General features: G+C 40.7%; 1 protein-coding gene across 2 annotated transcripts in view; it reads right to left on the bottom strand.

Annotated features, from left to right (window-relative positions):
• The window catches only part of cnksr3 (cnksr family member 3), a 185,084-nt gene that overhangs the window by 76,099 nt on the left and 88,255 nt on the right, over positions 1–20,730 (bottom strand). For both annotated transcript variants that reach the window (XM_060831564.1, XM_060831565.1), the window contains 2 exons: positions 13,279–13,478; positions 3,575–3,662 (listed from right to left, as the gene is read on the bottom strand). In XM_060831564.1, coding sequence (XP_060687547.1) covers positions 3,575–3,662; positions 13,279–13,478 — 288 coding nt within the window. The remainder of the gene's footprint in view (positions 1–3,574; positions 3,663–13,278; positions 13,479–20,730) is intronic.

Raw genomic sequence — 20,730 nt, 5'->3', positions numbered from 1 at the left:
ACTAGGCAATATCATCAGTGAGAGTCTCTGGTTAAGCACGGTGGTATGTTCTGCCTCTCTATTTATAGGTCTTAGATTTTTAAAAAAGGTGGGTGATGTCATTTTTGGTTCCTTTTTTCCCCCAAGGGAAGGTAGATAGGATCTAAGTCAAAGTGTTAATTGATGGAGTTCTGGTTAGAATGCCATGCCTCGAAGAATTCCCGTGCAGTCTTTGTTTTGCCTGTCCTAGGATCTGTGTTGTCCCAGTCAAAGTGGTGTCCTTCTTTGTCTGTATGCATAGAAACTAGTGAGAGTGGGTCATGTCGTTTGGTGGCCAGTTGGTGTTCATGTATCCTGGTGGCAAATATCCTGCTCGTTTGTCCGATGTAGCTTTTTTTTTAAAAAAAACTGTTGTTGTAAATGACATTAGTTTTGCTGGTGGTATCTAATGGATCCTTTAGGTTCGTTAGTTGCTGTTTAAGTGTGTTGGTAGGTTTGTGGGCTACCATGATTCCAAAGGGTCTGGAAGTCATTATGCTATGTCTTTGATGTAAGGTAAAGTGGCTATAGTGTTTGGCTGCAATGTCTGCTTGTTTGGGCTTGTTTCTGGGGAAATTGACGAATTGTGTTTACTGGGTACCCGTTTTCTTGTATAGATATTTTTCTTCTGCTTTTTGTAGTCCTTGAGTGCTGCGGTATGATGTAGCTAATTGAAATAATGTCTTAATGCAGCTCTGTTTGTGGGTGTGGGGATGGTAGCTTCTGAAATATTTGGTCTGTATGCGTTGTTTTTCTGTAGAAGCTGGTTTCAAGCTCTCGGTTAACTGTTATATTCAACTGTCACATCGAGGAACGGGAGTCTGTTGTAATTCTCCTCCTCTTTTGTGAATTTTGCACCTGTCAGGATATTGTTGATGGTGCTGTATGTTTCGTCTAATTTGTTCCATTTTGTGGTGACAAAGGTGTCATCTATATAGAGGACCCAAAGTTTGGGTTGGATAGATGGGAGGGCAGCTTGTTCAAGTCTCTGCATTACTGCTTCTGCTGTAAGCCCTGACATTGGTGACCCCTTAGGTGTTCTGTTGACTTGTTTGCAGGTTTTGCTATTGAATATGAAGTGGGTGGTGAGGCACAAGTCCACAGCTTGAGGATGTCATCTTTGCTGATGAAGTTGGTGCTGTCTGGTGTTTGTGGTCCTGGTTTTCATAGTAGTGATGCCAGTGTTTCTTTAGCCAGGTAGATGTTGCATTAAGACATTATTTCAAAGAGCTATGTCACACTGCAGCAACCAAGAACCTCAAAAAGCAGAAGAAAAGTATCTCAGCGAGCTAACTTACAGACTGCATAAACTGTTTAACTTAAAACTAAAATCACTTCAATTTGAATAACTGAAGTTCCAAATGCAGTCGACATTTGTGGTCACTAGTTGTGGCTCCTTCTCCAAAGCACATGTGAATGGGCCATTTTCTCCAAAAGCCCAGCATACGACAGTCTTCTTCCAACCAGTGGATATTTACCAGCTGTTGCATGGGATGGTAAGTTCATTATCCTAGAAGAGATTGGGCTGACTGGATCTGTGTTCACCAGAGTTCAGAAAACAGAGGGGCTCTGATTAACGTAAAAAATGTTGACAAGTCCAGACAGATTGGAAACAGGGATGATGTATCCCCTGATAAGTAGGTCAGAGCAACAGGTTGCAATCTCAGGATGTGTGGCTGGCCATTTGGATTGAGATAAGGAGGTGTTCCTTTTCTCAATGGAGAGTGAGCTTTTCAAATTCTCTACAACAGAAGGCTGTGAAGACCAAGTCACTAAGTAGATTCAAGAAACAGATATCTAGAGGCTCAAATAGAGCAAATGGCTGACTCATAACCTTATCCTGGGAACCTCCTCTTAACGTAGGCAGGCAGTGATGATGAAATTTATTATCCAGTCAAATGTGCCAGTTGTGACAATACTATGGCTTTAAAAAACATACTATGGCATTTTGTCCTGTTTGTTTTTAAATGGAGAAATTCAGAGTGGTCTGTTCCAAGCCAACAAAGTAAACAGCTTGAGAGACCTTGGATTTTTTTTTAATATAAAAGTTGAACAAATGGGTGGGGACAAGCTCCTCCAGAAGCAGCATTTGAGCTTTGGCTGCAGTCTTGAAGCTGGATTTAGAAGCTTATTTCTTTGTTACAGCTAAAAGCCTGGGCTCTCTTCCTGCTGATAGAATTGCAATCTATTTTACTTAACTTACCTTTGCCAAGGGTGTATTTACTGGATGTTGCTATATTGGAACAGTTGTCGTTTCATAGTTAAATAACCTTTTACTCTGTTGAGTTTTCCAATAGAGTTAAACTATTTAAGTTCTTCTTTCTTTTGTTTGTATTTTAACTACATTGTAAGAATAAAGAGTAGTTTAACCAATCGAATTGCATCCGGAACATAATGCATTACACTTGCCTTTAAAAACAAGAAACAGCAGGGGTGTAGGCCATCTCTAATATATTTTGAGGATGGGGGTGGGGTGGGGGGGACAGAGGGGTGGTCTGCTCCATGACACAGTTCAGCCTCTAGGCAACTGAGAGCAAGAATATTTGAGAACCAGGTTGTCAAATACAAGATTAAGGTCATGGTTTACAAGGTTGCAGTAATCCCCAAACTCTGACAGCTCCAGAGACTTGTACATCTGGGCTTACATGCAGTGATTTTTGAAACATTGGTGTGGCACAGCTCAACATGACAAAGAAAACATTTGTTCCCTGAACCGAGAAGAGGAGACAATTCCTTGGAAGGCTGTGGTAATGATTCAGAAAGGAAATTAAGTTCTCTTCACATTCAGCTAAGAACTTTTTAAATCACTCAAAACAATTAAAAAATGTTATCTTGCAACATTTCTTGAAAACTTTGTATTTGCTAATAGCAGGTACCTGGCCATGTACAATGCAATGCAATTCAACAACAACGCATGTAACAGCCAGTACACAACGATACGTTAGGAGCCATATGCTATTTGGACAAAATAATTTCTTCTTTCAGTGAAGAATATGTCATGTTGTGAAACTTGAAAGGGTTTAGAAAAGATTTACAAGGATGTTACCAGGGTTGGGCGATTTGAGCTATGGGGAGAAGTTGAATAGGCTGGGGCTGTTTTCCCTGGAGCGTCAGAAGCTGAGGGGTGATCTTATCGAGGTTTATAAAAACCATGAGGGTCATGGATAGGATAAATAGACAAGGTCTTTTCCCTGTGTTGGGAGAGCCCACAACTGGAGGGCATAGATTTTGGGTGAGAGGGGAAAGATATTTAAAAAAAGAGAGAGACCTAAGGAGCAACTTTTTCACACAGAGGGTGGTTTGTGTATGGAATGAGCTGCCAGAGGAAGTGCCGGTCGCTGGTGCAATTACAGTATTTAAAAGGCATCTGGATGGGTACATGAATAGGAAGGGTTTGAAGGGATATGGGCCGGGTGCTGGCAGGTGGGACTAGATTGGGTTGGGATATCTGGTCGGCATGGACAAGTTGGACCAAAGGGTCTGTTTCCATGCTGTACATCTCTATGACAATGATTCTAAGTGAAAATGAAAGTCATAAAAGAATGTATACACAAACCTGTTGAACAATTGTTGTTAAATTCAAGCACAGTTGTATAATCTTATTTTTCATCACTGAGTAATCACTGATTCCTGTAAATGGTGATCTGCAAAACAAAAATGTTTTAGAATAGTATGCATACATACTTAAACATGCAACTTGGTGGAAACTTTCTCATATTTGCATAGCTGTGCATGCACCAAAATAGACTAAAACATACTTTTAAAATAGATCAACTAAACATTCCACCTAAACAACGGAATTATTTGACTTAAATGAAAGGATCTTGGGCAGTACACTATAATGTAACATGCCTGTTCAATGAGTCAGTGAGTTCAATAACAATTTGAGTACGTGCAACCATTTCTTAAGCAGCAGTACTGTGAACTTTGCTGAGGAGGTTCAGAAAGACTTTGAGGGAAATCCTTCTCTTAAGTAAACATTATTTCAGCACTCAACGTACATGACTCAGAATTGGATGGCTAGTACATTGAAAAGTTGGTTTGCCTTTCTAAGTCAGAATTTACCAACCCAGACTGGACAGACTCAAATACAGACGCATTCTTAACAGTCACAGGCTGACAACACTGACCTGTAACCCAGCTGATACATGATACCTGAGAAGCACATAATGATGTCATATTGGACACTCACCTTAGATGAAATCAGTCTACATCTAGCCTTGTTACATGTTACATAGAAGAGTTTAACAATTGCAATGCATGTCAGCAATTGAACCATGCAATTTTCTTGCTTTGGTTGATCAAATGGACAGAACTAAACAAAGAATGTGCACAACAGCTCATGAGAAATTGAGAGCAGTCAGAATAACGGCCAAGCAAAATCGTGTATTATTCTGAATCTCTACAGTACTGATTTCCAATTAAGTACAAAAAGTGCAGAAATGAAACTTCATTCTTGTACTTTGAAGGGCAATCGTCACAGCATATCATTCTAAAACTTTTCCTTCAGTAAATTTGTTCCTTTTACTCAACATCACATTTCTCCTTCTCCAACACTTTTATTTCCCGCAGCACACAATTTTAAAAGGTGAGGTTCCTTGTAAAGATTTAAAAAGGTTGAATCATAAAGTTTTAATGGTTGCATGCTTGGTCCAAAATACAAGTTGCTTCCTATATCTGCCCAGTACACCCAACACACTATATGTCAACGGTGCCCATAATTTTTAAATGCCCTCTTCTCCATCCCACAACCTGTGATCCATTCCTTGCAAGACTGTAGGCAGCATATCAAGGTTGACTACCCAAGGCTAGTTCAATTAAATTTGTGCCCCAATGCGGACTGATCCAGCATAATAGTTGTAAAACAAATGCATGGACTCTATTGATAATATAACAAATTTCATGTATATTTGAGGTTCATAGTATTTGAACGTAGGGAACCTAAGGTGAGAGAACTCAGAAGGGACAGTGACTATAAAATGATAGAATTCATCCTGTTGTTTGAGGGGGAGATTCTGGAGTCAAACATAATGGTTTTACAATTGTGCAAAGTTAACTACAAAGAAATGAGGGAGTTGGCCAGAGCTAATTGGAACTGGAGCCCGGGGGGAAGACAGTGCAGCAGGAGTTTCTGGGGGTAATTCAGGAGGCACATCAGAATTCACCCTCAGGAAGAAACAACATACTAAGGGGAGGATGAAACAACCATGTCAGGGACAGCATTGTAGTACAAGAAAATGCATCGAACGTGATGAGGAATTGTATGAAGCTATAGGATAGGGAAGCCTTTTAAAAAAAAAAGGCAAGAGACAGAAATTGGAAAAGCAATAAGGGGGAGAAGAAGAAATGAGAGTAACCTAACAAGTAATATAAAAGAAGATTGCAAGAGTCTGTTTAGATATCTGAAAGCTAAGAAAGGTGCAAGAGTGGATAATGGACCGATGGAAAAGTAGAGAAGTCATAAAGGAGATCAAAAACAGCCTAGGAATTGAATAGTACTTTGCATCTACTTTCACAACAGAAGACACCGGCAACATACCAGAACTTCAAGAGATACTAGGTGAATGCAGTGGCCATCAATAAGGACAAAGTACTGGACAAGCTGAAAGATCTGAATGTGAGCAAGATGGAATATATCCCAGAGTTCTGAAGGAGCTAGCTCAGGAGATTATGAGGCATTGGTAGTGATCTTTCAGCAGTCAGAAGACTGGAAAATGGTTAAACCCTGTTTAAGAAGCGAGGCAGGGGGATCTAAGATGGCGACGACCCAGCAAGTCTGAGTCTATAGTGCTCCTCCCAAGACTTGGGCAAAGTAGGCCACCCGCCTCCTCCACACTCACCAAATTACTTAGAATAGTTTTTAATTAATGTAATTAGTTGCTCAGTACTGAATTTAAAAAATCTAATCTCCTGCAAAAATGACTAAAGGGAAGGGAGCCCGCAGTTCTCAGCAGGCAGGAACCCCTGCCCCACCATCTGCAGCTGCAGCTGAAACGTCCGCAGCCACCCTGGGGGACTTCCCTATGGTGGTGAGCCTCGTGGAAATAATCTCCAAACTTGACGTGAAGATCGACGCCTTCACCAAAGAGTCCCGGAGCCGATGGAATTCACCTTGGCCGTGCTACAAAAGCGCAAAGACATCGAGGAAATCAAGTGCCGAGTCGGAGGGGGCGGAGCTAAAGGCCGTGACCTCCAAGACTATAGCAGAATTGGGCCTTCCCGAACAGGAAGAGGAAGGTCAGCTTACAATGTTTCTTGAATAGTGGCTTTCACAGCTTTTAAATCTGGAGGCTGGATCAGGCCAGGTAAGGATGGAATAGGCTGCAGAGCTATAAGGAGAGGCAGATACTCTTAGAGGCTTCCAGAAATCTTGGGAAAGATCCCGAAGCCATGATTTATAAAGGATCCAAGATCATGTTATTCCAGGACTTTTCCCCAGTTCTGGTTCAAAGGAGGAAGGCATTTGATGAAGCGAAGAAATGTTTAAGGGACTTAAATATTCAGTACTCCTTGCGCTACCCAGCAACGCTACGCTTTAGCCATGAAGAGTCCGTCTACAACTTTGGATCATCGGAGAAGCCAAGGAATTTTTGGACTCTCTTAGATAAATTGTAAGAGTTAATTGATGTTGTTTTGCTCTCCCCCCACCCCTATTTACATCCCCCCCTTTTTAAAAAATTAATTCTTTAACTTACAGTTTAATATTATCTCCAGGGGGTGGGGAGGGAGGTTTATGTTGACGTAGGTGAGGGGAGGTGGTTACCTTATCCTATTTTTTCTGTCTTTAGGAGCAGGGTTGTTTTCCACTGTTATTTTGTATTACTATATTTAATTATTACTTGTTGAGGTGGTGTAATTTTATAGTTATATATGCTTATACATGGTATTAACATTACCAAATATATCCAGGTGTTGGTGTGGGTTGGGGGTGGAGGGAGAGGGGTAGAGTGCTCACTGTTAATTCTAGCTCTGTAGTATATTTGAATTTTCTTCATCCTATCGTGGGGTGCCTGGGTCAAGGATGGGGCACTGGTTGGGAGAGGATATGATGGGCTTTTGGAAAGGAAGTGATGCCAACCTGGGAACAAGGGGGAAAATCTCCATTTAAATAAATGTTTTTAATTTAGAAATAGTTCTTTATTATATTAATGTGAGTGTATTAAAGAGCCTTTGTTTTTGTGAATTTTATATGCTCTACGCTCAAGATGTTTTGGATAGGGTTTCTTCTCCCGAGGGGTCTCGGACTTGCCAGGACGATTATGGTTAATCAGTCGGTTAAATGGTGCACCTGGAATGTCAAGGGGAGTAATTCACCAATCAAAAAGGAAGAAAATATTATTAAATGTCAAGAAAGAAAGGATTGATATAGCTCTCCTACAGGCGACACACTTATTGGATAAAGAACACTTGAAATTACGACAGATGGATTTGATCAGGCCTTCTTTTCTTCCTTCAGCTCAAAAAGTAGGGGAGTTGTCATCCTTATTCGGAAGAATCTCCCTTTCAAAATGCTAAACCAGATAAAAGACTAATTTGGATGATATATTCTGATTAAAGCCCTTCTAAATGGAAAGGAATATGGGATCTTAAATCTGTATTGTCCCCTGGCACATCCTTTTAAATTTATAACAGAAGGCTTCTCGAAATTGATGGCTCTCGGTACTCGTCATACAATTATAGGGGGAGATTTTAATTGTATTAGGACCCGGAAATTAATGGGATTCCCAAGAGTCCTGCAGGAGTATTCCCCCAGATCCAGACAATTGGTGGCTTTGAACAAAGAATTAGGACTGGTAGATGTGTGGAGATGTCTTCATCCACAGGGCAGAGATTTTTCTTTTTACTCCAATCCACATAAATGTCACACCAGAATTGCTATGTTTTTTGCCCCCTTGATTTTCTAAAATTCCATATCATCTTGTAAAATAGGTAGTATAACAATTTCTGATCACGTTGCTGTATATATGGAAATCAAGGCGAGGAACGAGACATCCCCTCAGCTTTGGCGTATGGCGAGCAACCCATCAATGATGTGGGAGACCATCAAAGCTTACACGAGAAGGTTTGATCATTTCATATTCAGCGACCCAGAAAGAATTAAGAGGGAGAACAACAGTGTCGGCTTGAAGCTCTCTTAAAAGCAGCTGAAACAGCATATGCTGACAGACCTTCTATTATTAAATTACAAAGAATTATGGCCCTTCGGACAGCTCTAAACACCACGCTGACCCAAACGGCTAAGAGGGAAATATTATTTGCAAAACAAAGGTTATATGAATTTGGCGATAAACCTGTTAGATACTTAGCATTCCTCGCAAAGAAAAAAAAAGGCCCCTCAACTATTACGTCTATCAAGGAAAGTGCGGGTATTCTGACTCAGGATCATAAAAGAATTAATGCAACCTTTAGAAAATTTTATTCTGATTTATATAAATCGCTGGATTGCGAAGACATAGCTAGGAGGATGCAGTCATTTTTTAAAGACCTGACCTTTCCGGACCTAACTCTGGAACGGGTATTGGTCCCGAATGTACCTAACAATCCAAGGAATACTTGATGCAATCAGGCAACTTCAGAGCAGTAAGGCACCTGGCCCAGATGGCTTTCAAGCTGAATTCTATGAAGAATTTACAGGAATATTGGCTGGTCCAATTATGGACATGTATAACTACTCACACAGTCAGGGCTGTCTCCCGCCTTTGCTGAAAGAGGCGAATATCTCTCATTCTCAAGAAAGGAAAGGACCCAGAAGATTGTGTGTTATACAGACCAATATCCTTGCTAAATGTAGATTTTAAAATCCTTTCTAAAACGTTAGCATTGAGGCTAGAAAGGGTACTGCCACATATCATAAAAGAGGATCAGACGGGGTTTATTAAGGGCTGTAGATCATCCAATAATGTTAGAAGGGTTTTGAATGTGATTCAAGCCTGCTATCAGGGAAAGATACCAGGAGTAATAGTCTCATTAGATGTGGAAAAGGCATTCAACAGGGTTGAATGGTCATATCTGTTTTACATATTGGAAAAGTTTGGCGTTGGAAAGGTGTTTAAAAATGGGTCTCAACACTGCATAATGATCCCAAAGCAGTTGTGATTACCAACGAATTAGGCTCAGATAGCTTCAGTGTGGATAGGGACTACCGTCAGGAATGTCCTCTTTCGCCATTGCTATTTACGCTAATAATTGAGCCACTGGCAGAAGCTATACAGGTTGACCCGAATATAACGGCCCCGAGGATTGGCACAGGAAAACATAAAATTACCCTTTATGCAGATGATGTTCTTCTATTTCTCAGTAACCCTTTGATGTCCATAACCTCGTTTAATCCAAGTTATTAATACATTTAGTGCATTTTCAGGCTATAAAATTAATTTTTCAAAATCAGAGGCTATGCTAATGGGCGGCCTTGCTAGTATATCCCACCTATCAGACGGATCCCACTTTCCCTTTCGGTGGTCCCTGGAGGGTTTCTTATATTTAGACATTTTTATCACCCCAGTATTTGGTCAGTTATACAAGGCTAACTTTGTGCATTTACTGCAAAGGATAAGGCAGGACCTCCAGCGATGGGGAGACCTTCCAATTTCTGGTTAGGCAGAATAGCATTAATTAAAATGAATGTCCTGCCCCGTCTCCTATACCCTATGAAAATGCTTCCGGTGATGCTGCCAAGGCTGGTACTCCATAAATTGTATGGCTGGCTGGGTTCCTTTATCTGGAATCAGAGACGGCCCCTCATTAAGCTGAAGAAACTACAGCTTCCACTGGATTTCCCAGATTTTAGGCAATCAGTTAAAGTTCCCTATTAAGCTACATAGCCGATTGGGTCTTGTCTGACCCGCAATCAATTTGGCTGGACATCTAGGCTTCTCAAGTAAAATGCCCACTTATTAACCTCTTGTTTTCAAACAAGAGGAAAATCATCACGGATCACTATAAAATACTAAATACAATTAAAGCTTGGAATATAAATGCGGTAAAATGAGGGCAACTCACATAAAACATCCCCCTTATCCTCCGATAGTGGGAGCTTGGGGGTTTCAACCAGGGCTTACAGATGCCACTTTTAAACTCTGGAGATCCTGGGGTATCTCCTGTTTAGGGGATCTGTTTAAAGGAGTCCTGATGTCTTTTGAACAGCTGCATCAGAAATTTGGATTACCCAATGGTGGTCTCTTTCGATACTTCCAAATTCGAGATTACATACACAAGGCGACTACGCTATTAGATAGTCTTTATAAATCAGAAAACGTAATGTGTTATGGCCAATGGGGGTATCTTCGGTCAGCACTATTAATCATTTATTACATGAAGTAGTATCGGGAGATATGGACAATCTGCTTAAAACATGGGATCAGGATTTGGGACTAGAAATCTCTATAGAAATGTGGAATGACATTTGGGAAAATGCCAGAAAACCTCCATCTGCATCAGAACTCAGGCCATTCAGTTGAAGATTCTTCATAGGGCCCATATAGCATCAGACCGATTGGCAAAACTTAAGGCAGGAGCATGTCCAATGTGTCCCAAATGTAAAATAGAGGTGGGCACTCTTGTACACTGCTTATGGACCGGTCATAAGATCTGTAGATATTGGACTAAAGTAGCAAATGTTCTGACAGAAATCTTAGGAACGGAAATTAGAGTGAATCCAGCATCTCTCCTTTTGGGCTTTTCGAATTTACCCTCCCTGGATATGCACGGAAGAGATTATTTTCTATTCTCTTTCTGTGCAAGAAACAATATTTTGGTAAACTGGGTGGCTGAGGGCCCTCCTGGATTTTCGAATTGGCACAGATTAATCATGGAATGTATTCCCTTGACTTCCTTACCAACATGGTGCACCGAAAGACCAAATTATTCCATAAAATATGACAGCCCTTCTTGAATTACAAAAATACAGATATTTCGGCCATCCTAATAAGGGCTTTTATTTAAATGAGATGGCGAACCTGTCTGGTCCGGGGCCCCTTGGGAGAAGAATCCCGCACGAATACAGGTTTTGTTATGAATTGATGTTAACACATTCTGAACATGTATCTCACTACCCAATTTCTGTTATCCGTTGTTTTTTTCCCCTGAATAATGTGAGAGACCTAACTATACACTCTGGTTAGATGTAGGTTAGATTAGTAGTTGGTTGAGTTTTGTTTTTTTTTCTCTCTGTATCTCTTTTTTCTGTTTGATAGATTTTGGTTATTATTTATTTAAGATTCAATTGTATATTAATGTTTATACTTGGTGGTTTTTTTTATTTGTAAACTTGTAAAAATGTTAAATTTTCAGTAAAAATATCTATAAGATAAAAAAAATTGAAAAGTAATGAGGCAGAAGACAGGAAGTTACAGGCCTGTTAGCCTGACCTCTCAGCTTTGCAAGTCCATTGTTAAGGATGAGATTGCGCAGTACTTGGAAGCGCATGATAAAACATGGCTGAGTCAACACAGCTGCATCAGCAGAGGTCATGTCTGACAATCTGTTAGAATTCTTTGTAACAAAAGCAAAGAGAGCATATGGAGATGATTTATTTGGATTTCCAGAAAGCCCTTAACAAGTTGCCATACAGAAGGCTGCTAAATACGATAAAAGCTCATGGTGTTAGGGGCAAGGTTGTATAATCATAGTCTTACCAGACCACAGGGCTGCTCTCTTAGAGAGACATAACTGGTGATGATTTAACTTAAGGGCCAACATACCTCAAGGAAGGAAGAGGTTGAGAGGAGAGTCCTTCATGTTAACCTCCGCTGGTAATGGGAACTGAACCCAAGTTGTTGGCATCACACTGCTTCACAAACCAACCAGTCACCCAGAGGCATGGATAGACGATTGGCTGACTGGTAGAAGGCAGACAGTAGGGATAAAAGGGAGTTTTTCATGATGGCAACCAGTAACTAGTCATGTTCCAAAGAGGTCAGTGTTAGGACCACAACTATTCACATTATATATTAAAAATCCTAGACGAAGGAACGGAGGGGCATTGTTGCAAAGTTTTCAGATGACACAAAGATAGGTGGAAGGACAGGGAAGATTGAGGAAGTGGGGAGGCTGGAGATGGAACTGGACAAGCTAGGGGAGTGGGCAAGCAAGTGGCAGGTGCAATACAATGTAGCAAAGTGTGAGTTGCGCACTTCAGTACGAAAAATGGAGGTGTAGACTATTTTCCAAATAATGAAATGTTTCAGATATCTGAAGAATAATAGGGACTCAGGATTTTTGGTTCAGATCCTCTTGAGATTAGCATTCAGGTTCAGTGGCAGTTAGAGGCAAATGCAATGTTGATCTCTGGTCAGACTGCATTTGGAATATTATGAGCAGTTTTGAGCCCCATATCCAAGGAAGGAGGTCCTGGCATTGGAGGGAGTTCCGAGAAGATTCATGAACATGATCCTCAGGATGAAGGGCTTGTCATATGAGGGGCAGTTGAGGACTGTGGGTCCATACTCTATTGAGTTTAGAAGGTTGAGAGATGATCTGATTGAAGCTTACAGAATACTTAGAGACCCGAATAGAGTGAACATGGAGATGTTTCCATTGGTAAAAGAGACAGAGGCCCAAGGGCACAGCCTCAGTGAAAGGACGACCTTTAGAACTGAAAGGAGGAGGAATTTCTTCAGACATAGGGTAGAGTGTCTGTGGAATGCATTTCCACAGAAAGTTGTGAAAGTCAAGTTATTGAGTTTATTTTAGAGAGAGATATATATGTTCTTCATTGGTAAGGGGATCATTGGTTGCAGGTGAAAAGGGAGGAAAATGAGAAATACATCAGCCATGACTGAATGGTAGAGAAAACTTGATGAGCCAAATGGCCTAATTATGCTCCTGGATCTCAAGACCTAAACTACCCAAGGTCATTGCTCAGACCACTAAAGGAACAAGAATGAAAATTTGTAGTTAGCATTAATTTGAGTGACCATATACCACTGATTTTTAACTCCTATAATATTTTACATCAATAATCAGGAGTCAATTTGTTTTCACCTTCTGAGCTATTTCCTCAGGATTTTTGCACTAATGTTGCAGGCACAGCTACTAAAACTGATTGCTACTTTAATGACTCCTTTTTTTTAAGGTTCATTCACTGAAGCCTTTGACAATCCAAACGCGGAGAAGTCATTGCATCTGAAAACTTTTGACTGCATTCTACCAGGTTTTACACATTTCAAGAAAAAAAGGTGCAGGTTAAAATTTAGTTTCATCTGAATAGATAGTGCATCATAATTAAAAATGTACAAATATTTCAGTTGAAACATTGCTCACCTGTCCAACCATGCCAACAAGGCCTTAGCAGCTGCAATAAGGTCCACCACTGAGGTAAGGAAATCATTGGGAGGTTTGCGAGAAGTGCCATCATAAGCAGTGTTTTTTCTTCTACTGCTGATAAAATTCTGAAGGCCACTGGTAGAAGCCCGTAATTTCAGGGCCAACTTCTTCATGCTTTCTGTTTCCAATCCATAATTCTGCAATTAAAATCAAATTATTAGAGTTGAAGTAAAAACTTTGAACAACCTTCCAACTTTCCTTGTTTACATGGAGGTAGAGGAGACTGGAGGAATAATAACGTTGAACCATCTGATTAAAGGATGATAAGGTTAATCAAGGCAACTGTCACCTGACATCAATCATGGCGACATTTTTAGAGATGACAAATTGTTCAATGTTTAGAAAAGCAGGAATTAATAAATTAAAATCAGCACAGATCTGTCAGAGTTGAGCAAGTAATGGAGAGATTAAAGGTTGTCATGCAGTTGGTGCTGTGCATGTTGGCTTTCAGAAGTGAATACATCGCTCAAACAGATAACTCCATGGGCTTTAAGGGACAATGAAAATATCTGCACAAAATTGTCTAAGTGATAGAAAATTGCTTGTAATGAACGGGAGAGGAAAGAAAAATGCGATGCTCCTCTTGGATGTACTAATACTGTAGTTTAAACTGTTGATTTTGTGATGTATACGTTCACAATCTAGAAACAGATATAAAAAGGACACAATATCAAGTTAAGATATGAAACTCAAATATAGTTAGCAAAGAGAACAGAGCATAGCAACATCAGAAATAAAATTCCAGGCCATGGCTGGATTTCCCCCACAGTGCTATCATATCACTATCCCAATATCTCAACTTTCTTTTGTGAAAAATAAAGATCTACTTAATGTATTCATTGTTTGAGCAGCCATTGCTCTCTGGGACAAAAGAGAATTCGGAGATACATGACACTTGAGTGAAGAAATTTCATCTCATCTCAATTTTAAATGACAGATCCATTATTTCAAGGTTATGGAATTCTTTAGATTTGCTTTAATGCAGGAGGTCAGGAATGATAAGAATGTGCAGAAATATTTGCACAAATTTCAAACTTATATTGTTTTCCTGACTCTGAACTATTTTTGCATGACCTGCAGCTCACATTAACCTATTTTGGAACAGAGTCATCACTGGGAGCTCTATTGGATATTTGGATTTCTTCTCTGCTATTTATGTGCCTCTACAGGCTTTTGAAACATTAAAGATATAAAAAGGCCTTCTTGAAAAGCTCATGACAACTTGGGGAAGCATGCTGGGGAGTTGGAAATAGCCTGACGGGTAGTGTTCAATGTTTCAACATTTTATCACAGAGCATTTGATCGTGACATCAAGGTATATGTGACTTAACTGCAGCAATTCAAAGGGCTTAGTTATGAAAAGGCAAATTGACCATTACATTGACCAGCACAATGTGAAGGTTGAGAAGAATTATAGTACTTACGGTAGTAGTGCTAAGCATTCATCAAATGACAAAGACAGTGTTTGGAATTATACATGTAGTTATCTAAAGTGAGTTATGATGTTTTGAGGCCATAAACTGGGTGGCTGTTCATTATAAGTGAAGTGGGATAATTGCGCCCACATTTCTCTCATGGCTTGTTAATTAAGATCACTCTCTTCACGTGTCAGATGAAAATGAGACAAGTATGGAGTTCTAGAGCCATGTTTGAGATTTGAAAATTCATAGCAAACTGACCTCTATTTCTTGGAAATATGCATCTGTGACAATGTTCTATGTTCCTCAGCTGGAGGGATATTTTCTCAGGATCAGCCATTAAGAATATTTTATGTTTCAATATTTTGCGTTCTTCTAAATTCCAAATTGACTGGAGTGGACTGCAACGGTTCAAAAGGGCAGCTCACCCCCACCTTCTCAAGGGCAACTAGTGACTGGCAACAAATGCTGGCCATCCAATGACCCCAACATCCCATGAAAAAAAAAATTTTTTAAAACATTGAGATTCCATGGAGGCGGGAGCGGAGACCTAGGTTTCAAGTTTCAAGATGAGTTTGTTTGGAATTATGGTGTTGAAGGCAGAGCTATAGTCAATAAATACGAGCCAGAGACAAGTATGTTTGTTGTCCAGATAGCAGGGATAATCCAGGTCATTACAGACCTGTGAGCCTTACATCAGTGGTAGGGAAGCTACAGGACAAGATACTAAGGGACAGGATATAAGCCCATTTTTTGCCAAATGGGTTTATCAGTGAGAGGCAGCATAGTTTTGAAGAGATGACAACGTTGATTGATGAGGGAAAGGATGTAGATGTCATATACATGGACTTTAGTGAGGCGTTTGATGATGTTCCCCATGGTTGACTGATGGAGAAGGTGAGGTTGCATGGAGTCCAGGGTGTTCTAGCTAGATGGATAGAGAACTGGTTGGACAACAGGAGACAGTAGTCGTGGAAGGGAGGTTCTCAAAATGGAGACCAGTGACCAGTTGTGTCCTACAGGGATCAGTGCTGGGACCACTACTGTTTGTGATTATACATAAATGATTTGGAGGAAGGTGTAGGTTGCCTCATTAGCAAGTTTACAGATGACGCTAAGATTGGCAGAGTAACAGATAGCAAAGGGGACTACCAGAGAATACAGAATATAGATAGATTGGAGAGGTGGGTAGAGAAACGGCAGATGGAGTTCAATCCAGACAAATGTGAGGTGATGCATTTTGGGAGATGCAATTCAAGAGCGAACTATACAGTAAATGGAAAAGTCCTGGGGAAAATTGCTGTATAGAGAGATCTGGGTGTTCAGATCTATTGTTCCCTGAAGGTGACAACGCAGGTCAGTAGTGTGTGTTCAAGTAGTCATACGGCACGATTTCCTTCATTGGACAGGGAATGGAGTACAAGAGTTGGCAGATCATGTTACAGTTATATAGGACTTTGGTTTGGCCACATTTGCATAAAGTTCTACTCGCCACATTACCAAAAGGATGTGGATGCTTTGGAGAGGGTGCAGAGGAGGTTCGCCAGGATGTTGGCCTGGTATGGAGGGTGCTAGCAATGAGGAGAGGTTGAGTTGATTAGGATTATTTTAATTGGAAAGAAGGTAGTTGGGGGTTGGGATGTGGGCTACAAAATCATGACAGGTGCAGATAGGGTGGATAGCAAGAAACTTTTCCCCCTGAGATGACTCAATTACGAGGGGTCACAAGTTCAAAGTGAGAGGGGAAAAGTTTAGGGGAGATATACATGAAAAGTTCTTTACGCAGAGCGTGATGAGTGCCTGGAATGCGTTGCCAATGGAGATGGTAGGGGTGGGAACAATATCATCATTTAAGATGTATCTAGACAGATATATGAATGGACAGAGAGCAAAGGGATACAGATCCTTAGAAAATAGATGGCAGATTTAGATTGAAGATTTGGCTCTGGGCAGGCTCAGTGGGCCAAAGGGCCTGTTCCTGTACTGTAACGCTCTTTGTTCTTGTTCTAGAAAAATCGCACTGTGGAAACATTGCCTTAATCACATTACAGCCAACACATGTTTTAAAAACTTATGCTGTAGAAAGTATCCCTAAATCATCAATCACATTACAGCAAGTTTGTGTTGGCAAAACGGTCATTATAACAGAATGACCTGTAACTCTGTTCTTGTGCAATCTCACATTATAAGAAAATAGTGCATTAGATGTGCCATTTAAACTAATGGAGCCAGAATCGCATTGCAGCCAAAACAGGCAAGGAAAGTTTGTGTTCTGTAAATACCAGTCTAACTTCTTCAATGGTGTTATATCCAATTCGCATTGAAGATACACACATTATAGCAGAACCGACTGTACTAGCCCTCACTTCAATTTCTGCTTAAGCCAGGAGGAACAGCAGAGTGTTATGGTTTGATTTTCCAAAATGTGGCTGGGAGATGGAGCGATAGGTACCTTTTATGTTTATATATAAAAGGACATGGTAGTGAGTTTTGAGAAGATTTGTAGCTCAGGTTGAGGTTCTGGATGTAGGTTTGCTCGCTGAGCTGCAAGGTTTGTTTTCAGACTTTTCATCACCATACTAGGTAACATTACCAGTGAGCCTCAAGATGAAGCACTGGTAGTATGGCTCACTTTCTGTTTGTGTTTGGCTTTCCTTGGGTCAGAGGTGACATCATCTCCCATTGTGATGTCATTTCCTGTTCTTTTTCTCAGGGGGGTAGTAAATGGGATCTTAGTCAATGTGTTTGTTGATAGAGTTCCGGTTGAAGTGCTACGCTTCTAGGAATTCTCATGCATTTCTCTGTTTGGCTTGTCCTAGGATGGATGTGTTGCCCAGTTGTAGTGGTATTCTTCTTCATCTGTATGAAAGGATACAGTGAGAGTGGGCCATGTCTTTATGTGGCCAGTTGATGTTCATCTATCTTGGTGGCGAGTTTTCTGCCTGTTTCTCCAATGTAGTGTTTGTTACAGTTCTTGCAAGGTATTTTGTAAATGACATCAGTCTTGCTTGTTGTCTGTATAGGGTCTTTCAACTTCATTAGCTGCTGTTTTAGTGTGTTAGTGGGTTTGTGGGCTACCATGATGCCAAGAGGTCTGAGTAGTCTGACAGTCATTTTCAAGATGTCTCTGATGCTAGGGTTTCTGAATGTGTTTTGTCCACTTATTGGAGTTTGTTGCTGAGAAATTGGTGGACTGTGTTCATTGGGTACCCATTCTTTATGGATGTGTTATGTTAAGGATATGTTTATTAATATAGTACAGGAAAAAGGAAATTTTTTTAAGATTACTTACAGAGTGGAAACAGGCCCTTTGGCCCAACAAGTCCACACCGACCCAAAGCGCAACCCACCCGTACCCCTACATTTACCCCTTCACCCAACACGAAGGCCAATTTAGCATGGTCAAGTCACCTGACCTGCACATCTTTGGAAACCGGAGCACCCGGAGGAAACCCATGCAGACGTGGGGAGAATGTGCAAACTCCACAGAGTCAGTCACCTGAGGCGGGAATTGAACCCAGGTCTCTGGTGCTGTGAGACAGCAGTGCCACCGTGCCACCCACAGTTATGTATCATGCTCGACTACTTAAGAGAACAAAAACAAGAGAACGCTAATGCTGGCACATTAAAGGTTGGAGGCAAAAGTGTGAAGTGGAGATTGGTCAGGGATAACATCTATAACAATCTCAGACATCCAATTCGAAGCTTTCTTTTTAAAAAAAAAAGAACTTCCCACTGACTTTCATGTTCCCTCTTTCTAAACGTGTAACTTCTTGCCAGGTTATGTTTCTGCATTATCTTATGCCAGTTCATGTAATTATTAACACTGCCAGCATGCAGGAGGCTGCTACTGAATGTAAGAGCATGGAGTATGATTTCATTCTCACAAATGGAGCTGATCAACAAGTGATACTGAACTATAATAAACCTTGGGCCAGTTTTTCCCTTCACAAGGTGGTGAGGTCAACTGAAAAACCTTTATTGTTTCCTTGCAAAGAACAGGCAAAATACATCAGATCTGCACGCTTTACTTACTCTTAGTAAATCTGCTGATCTCAGTTGCATGAATGTTGGATATGTGCCAAGTGGAGATCAGATGCCTGCTCACAGGAAGGAATACCGAAACATGCACACATTCAAAATGATAGCAAATGCAGAGTTTGACTTTACAATAATAACCTTCTGACTCAGGCTTCTTCCCTTAGGAGTGACTGCACCAGGAAAGAACAGCACACATATGATTCTCAGCTTCAATTGTATGACTGCATTTTGGACACTCACAAAGTTTAAAAGCACCCGTAAAAGGAGCGGGTATGCGGGAGGTTTTCAACTCAAATATCTAGGGTCTTAACGCGAGGCAGCACTGGCCACTGTGGAGACCTATACCCACCCCTCACACTCTCGTAGCTCTTCACTTTCTGTCAACTGCTCTCACAAGTCTTCTGACCACATCCTCCCACCTCTCAGTTTTTCACCAAGGTCATAATTTTCTGGATTTGCAGTGGGGTCAACAGTGGAGAGAAAGATGTTGATCATGCGTAATGTTGTGGAATATAATTAGGAGACAAGCCTCCTACCAAGCTATTCAGATACCTGAATTAGCTCCCTTGATAACTGCAGCCCATTCCAGGAGATTTTCTCCAAGGAGATGGGGTTACCAGAATGTAACATTCATTTATACCAGATTTCCAGCAAAATAAAAGTTGGATTTAACTAACCAAATGTTAATCATCTCTGTAGAATTAATTCCAAAACAGAAAATTGCACTTGGTTCTTTTCAAAATTCCTAACCATATATCAATAATTACAAGAGAGTAGGGGCATTTCTGCTGCCCTCTACATTGAATAACTTTATTTACCACATGCCAGTAATGGCTGCCTACAGCCAAGGACTACGTTTTAGGAACACACAACTATAAAGTGACAAGAATAGGATGGAATTTTTTTTAAAAACCTTTCATTTGAATGGGGTCTGCTGGTCCTCAGTGCCGTGGATTTTGATTCATTTTTACGATTCAGAGCTTCTCTGCAGGTAGGACTAAGAATGAAATTGCACAGAGAGCAGGATTCCAGCAAAAGAAAACAGTTGCCAAGGAAGGCTGTTGCAGACTACATACTCAAATTAAACAAATTCTCACTATATTAAGGTATGAACTAAATGTCAACATTACAGGCATGTTCACTAGAGGAGCAAAAGAACAATAAAATCCTGTAAAATCTTCTGAGCAAAGGCAATAATCAACTGAGAAACATGAATGAGGCTACATCCAAGCAAGTCGTAGAAAGATAGATAGTGCCAAATCACAAAGAAATTCTTTTATTAAGCCTACAGTCAATGTCCACAGATTTCATTGAAGTCAAGACAACAGTCAAATTCACTGTCACGGAATTAGAAAAGCATGTTACTACTGTCATGGTAGAGAACCATTTAAATGTCCCATTTCCACTAAAAATACATTACTTGTGCATACTGGCTGGATAGGATTTACTTTTCCCACAGGTAAAGGAAAAAGTGAAGCTCCAGATCATAGCCATGCAGTCATGGTAGATATGGAACTACTTCAAGTGTCTTATAGGTACATTAGAGGATCTCTAAAAGTTATGGAAACAGAATCAGATGGTATCTAATATGAAGATAGTCTACAAAATCAACCTAAGAGGATAGACTCACCATAGAGGGAGTGCAGAGTCACATTAGGCAGATATTGGCGATGACAGGACCGGTGTATTAAGAGTGTGGTCCAACTGAACCTGTATTCTAGTTGAGAATATGGTGAAGGTGGGAGCTTCAGCATGCAAAGCCAGCCCTGGCTGGAGTGGAGTTTTCCTCACTGCCTCATGTTTTGTTTGGGGGGGGGGGGGGGGGGGCGATGTTGGCAGTTGCTGCCAGCAGCCTCTGCAATATGGGTATTTGTTGTGAGAGGTGGCTGGATGTCAGCTGGATGGGTGGCAGGCAGGAGTGAAGTACTTG

Source organism: Hemiscyllium ocellatum, chromosome 10 (assembly GCF_020745735.1).
Source record: "Hemiscyllium ocellatum isolate sHemOce1 chromosome 10, sHemOce1.pat.X.cur, whole genome shotgun sequence".
NCBI lineage: Eukaryota > Metazoa > Chordata > Chondrichthyes > Orectolobiformes > Hemiscylliidae > Hemiscyllium > Hemiscyllium ocellatum.
Note: the sequence above shows the minus strand (reverse complement) of the source record. Positions and strands in the feature narration are given on the sequence as shown.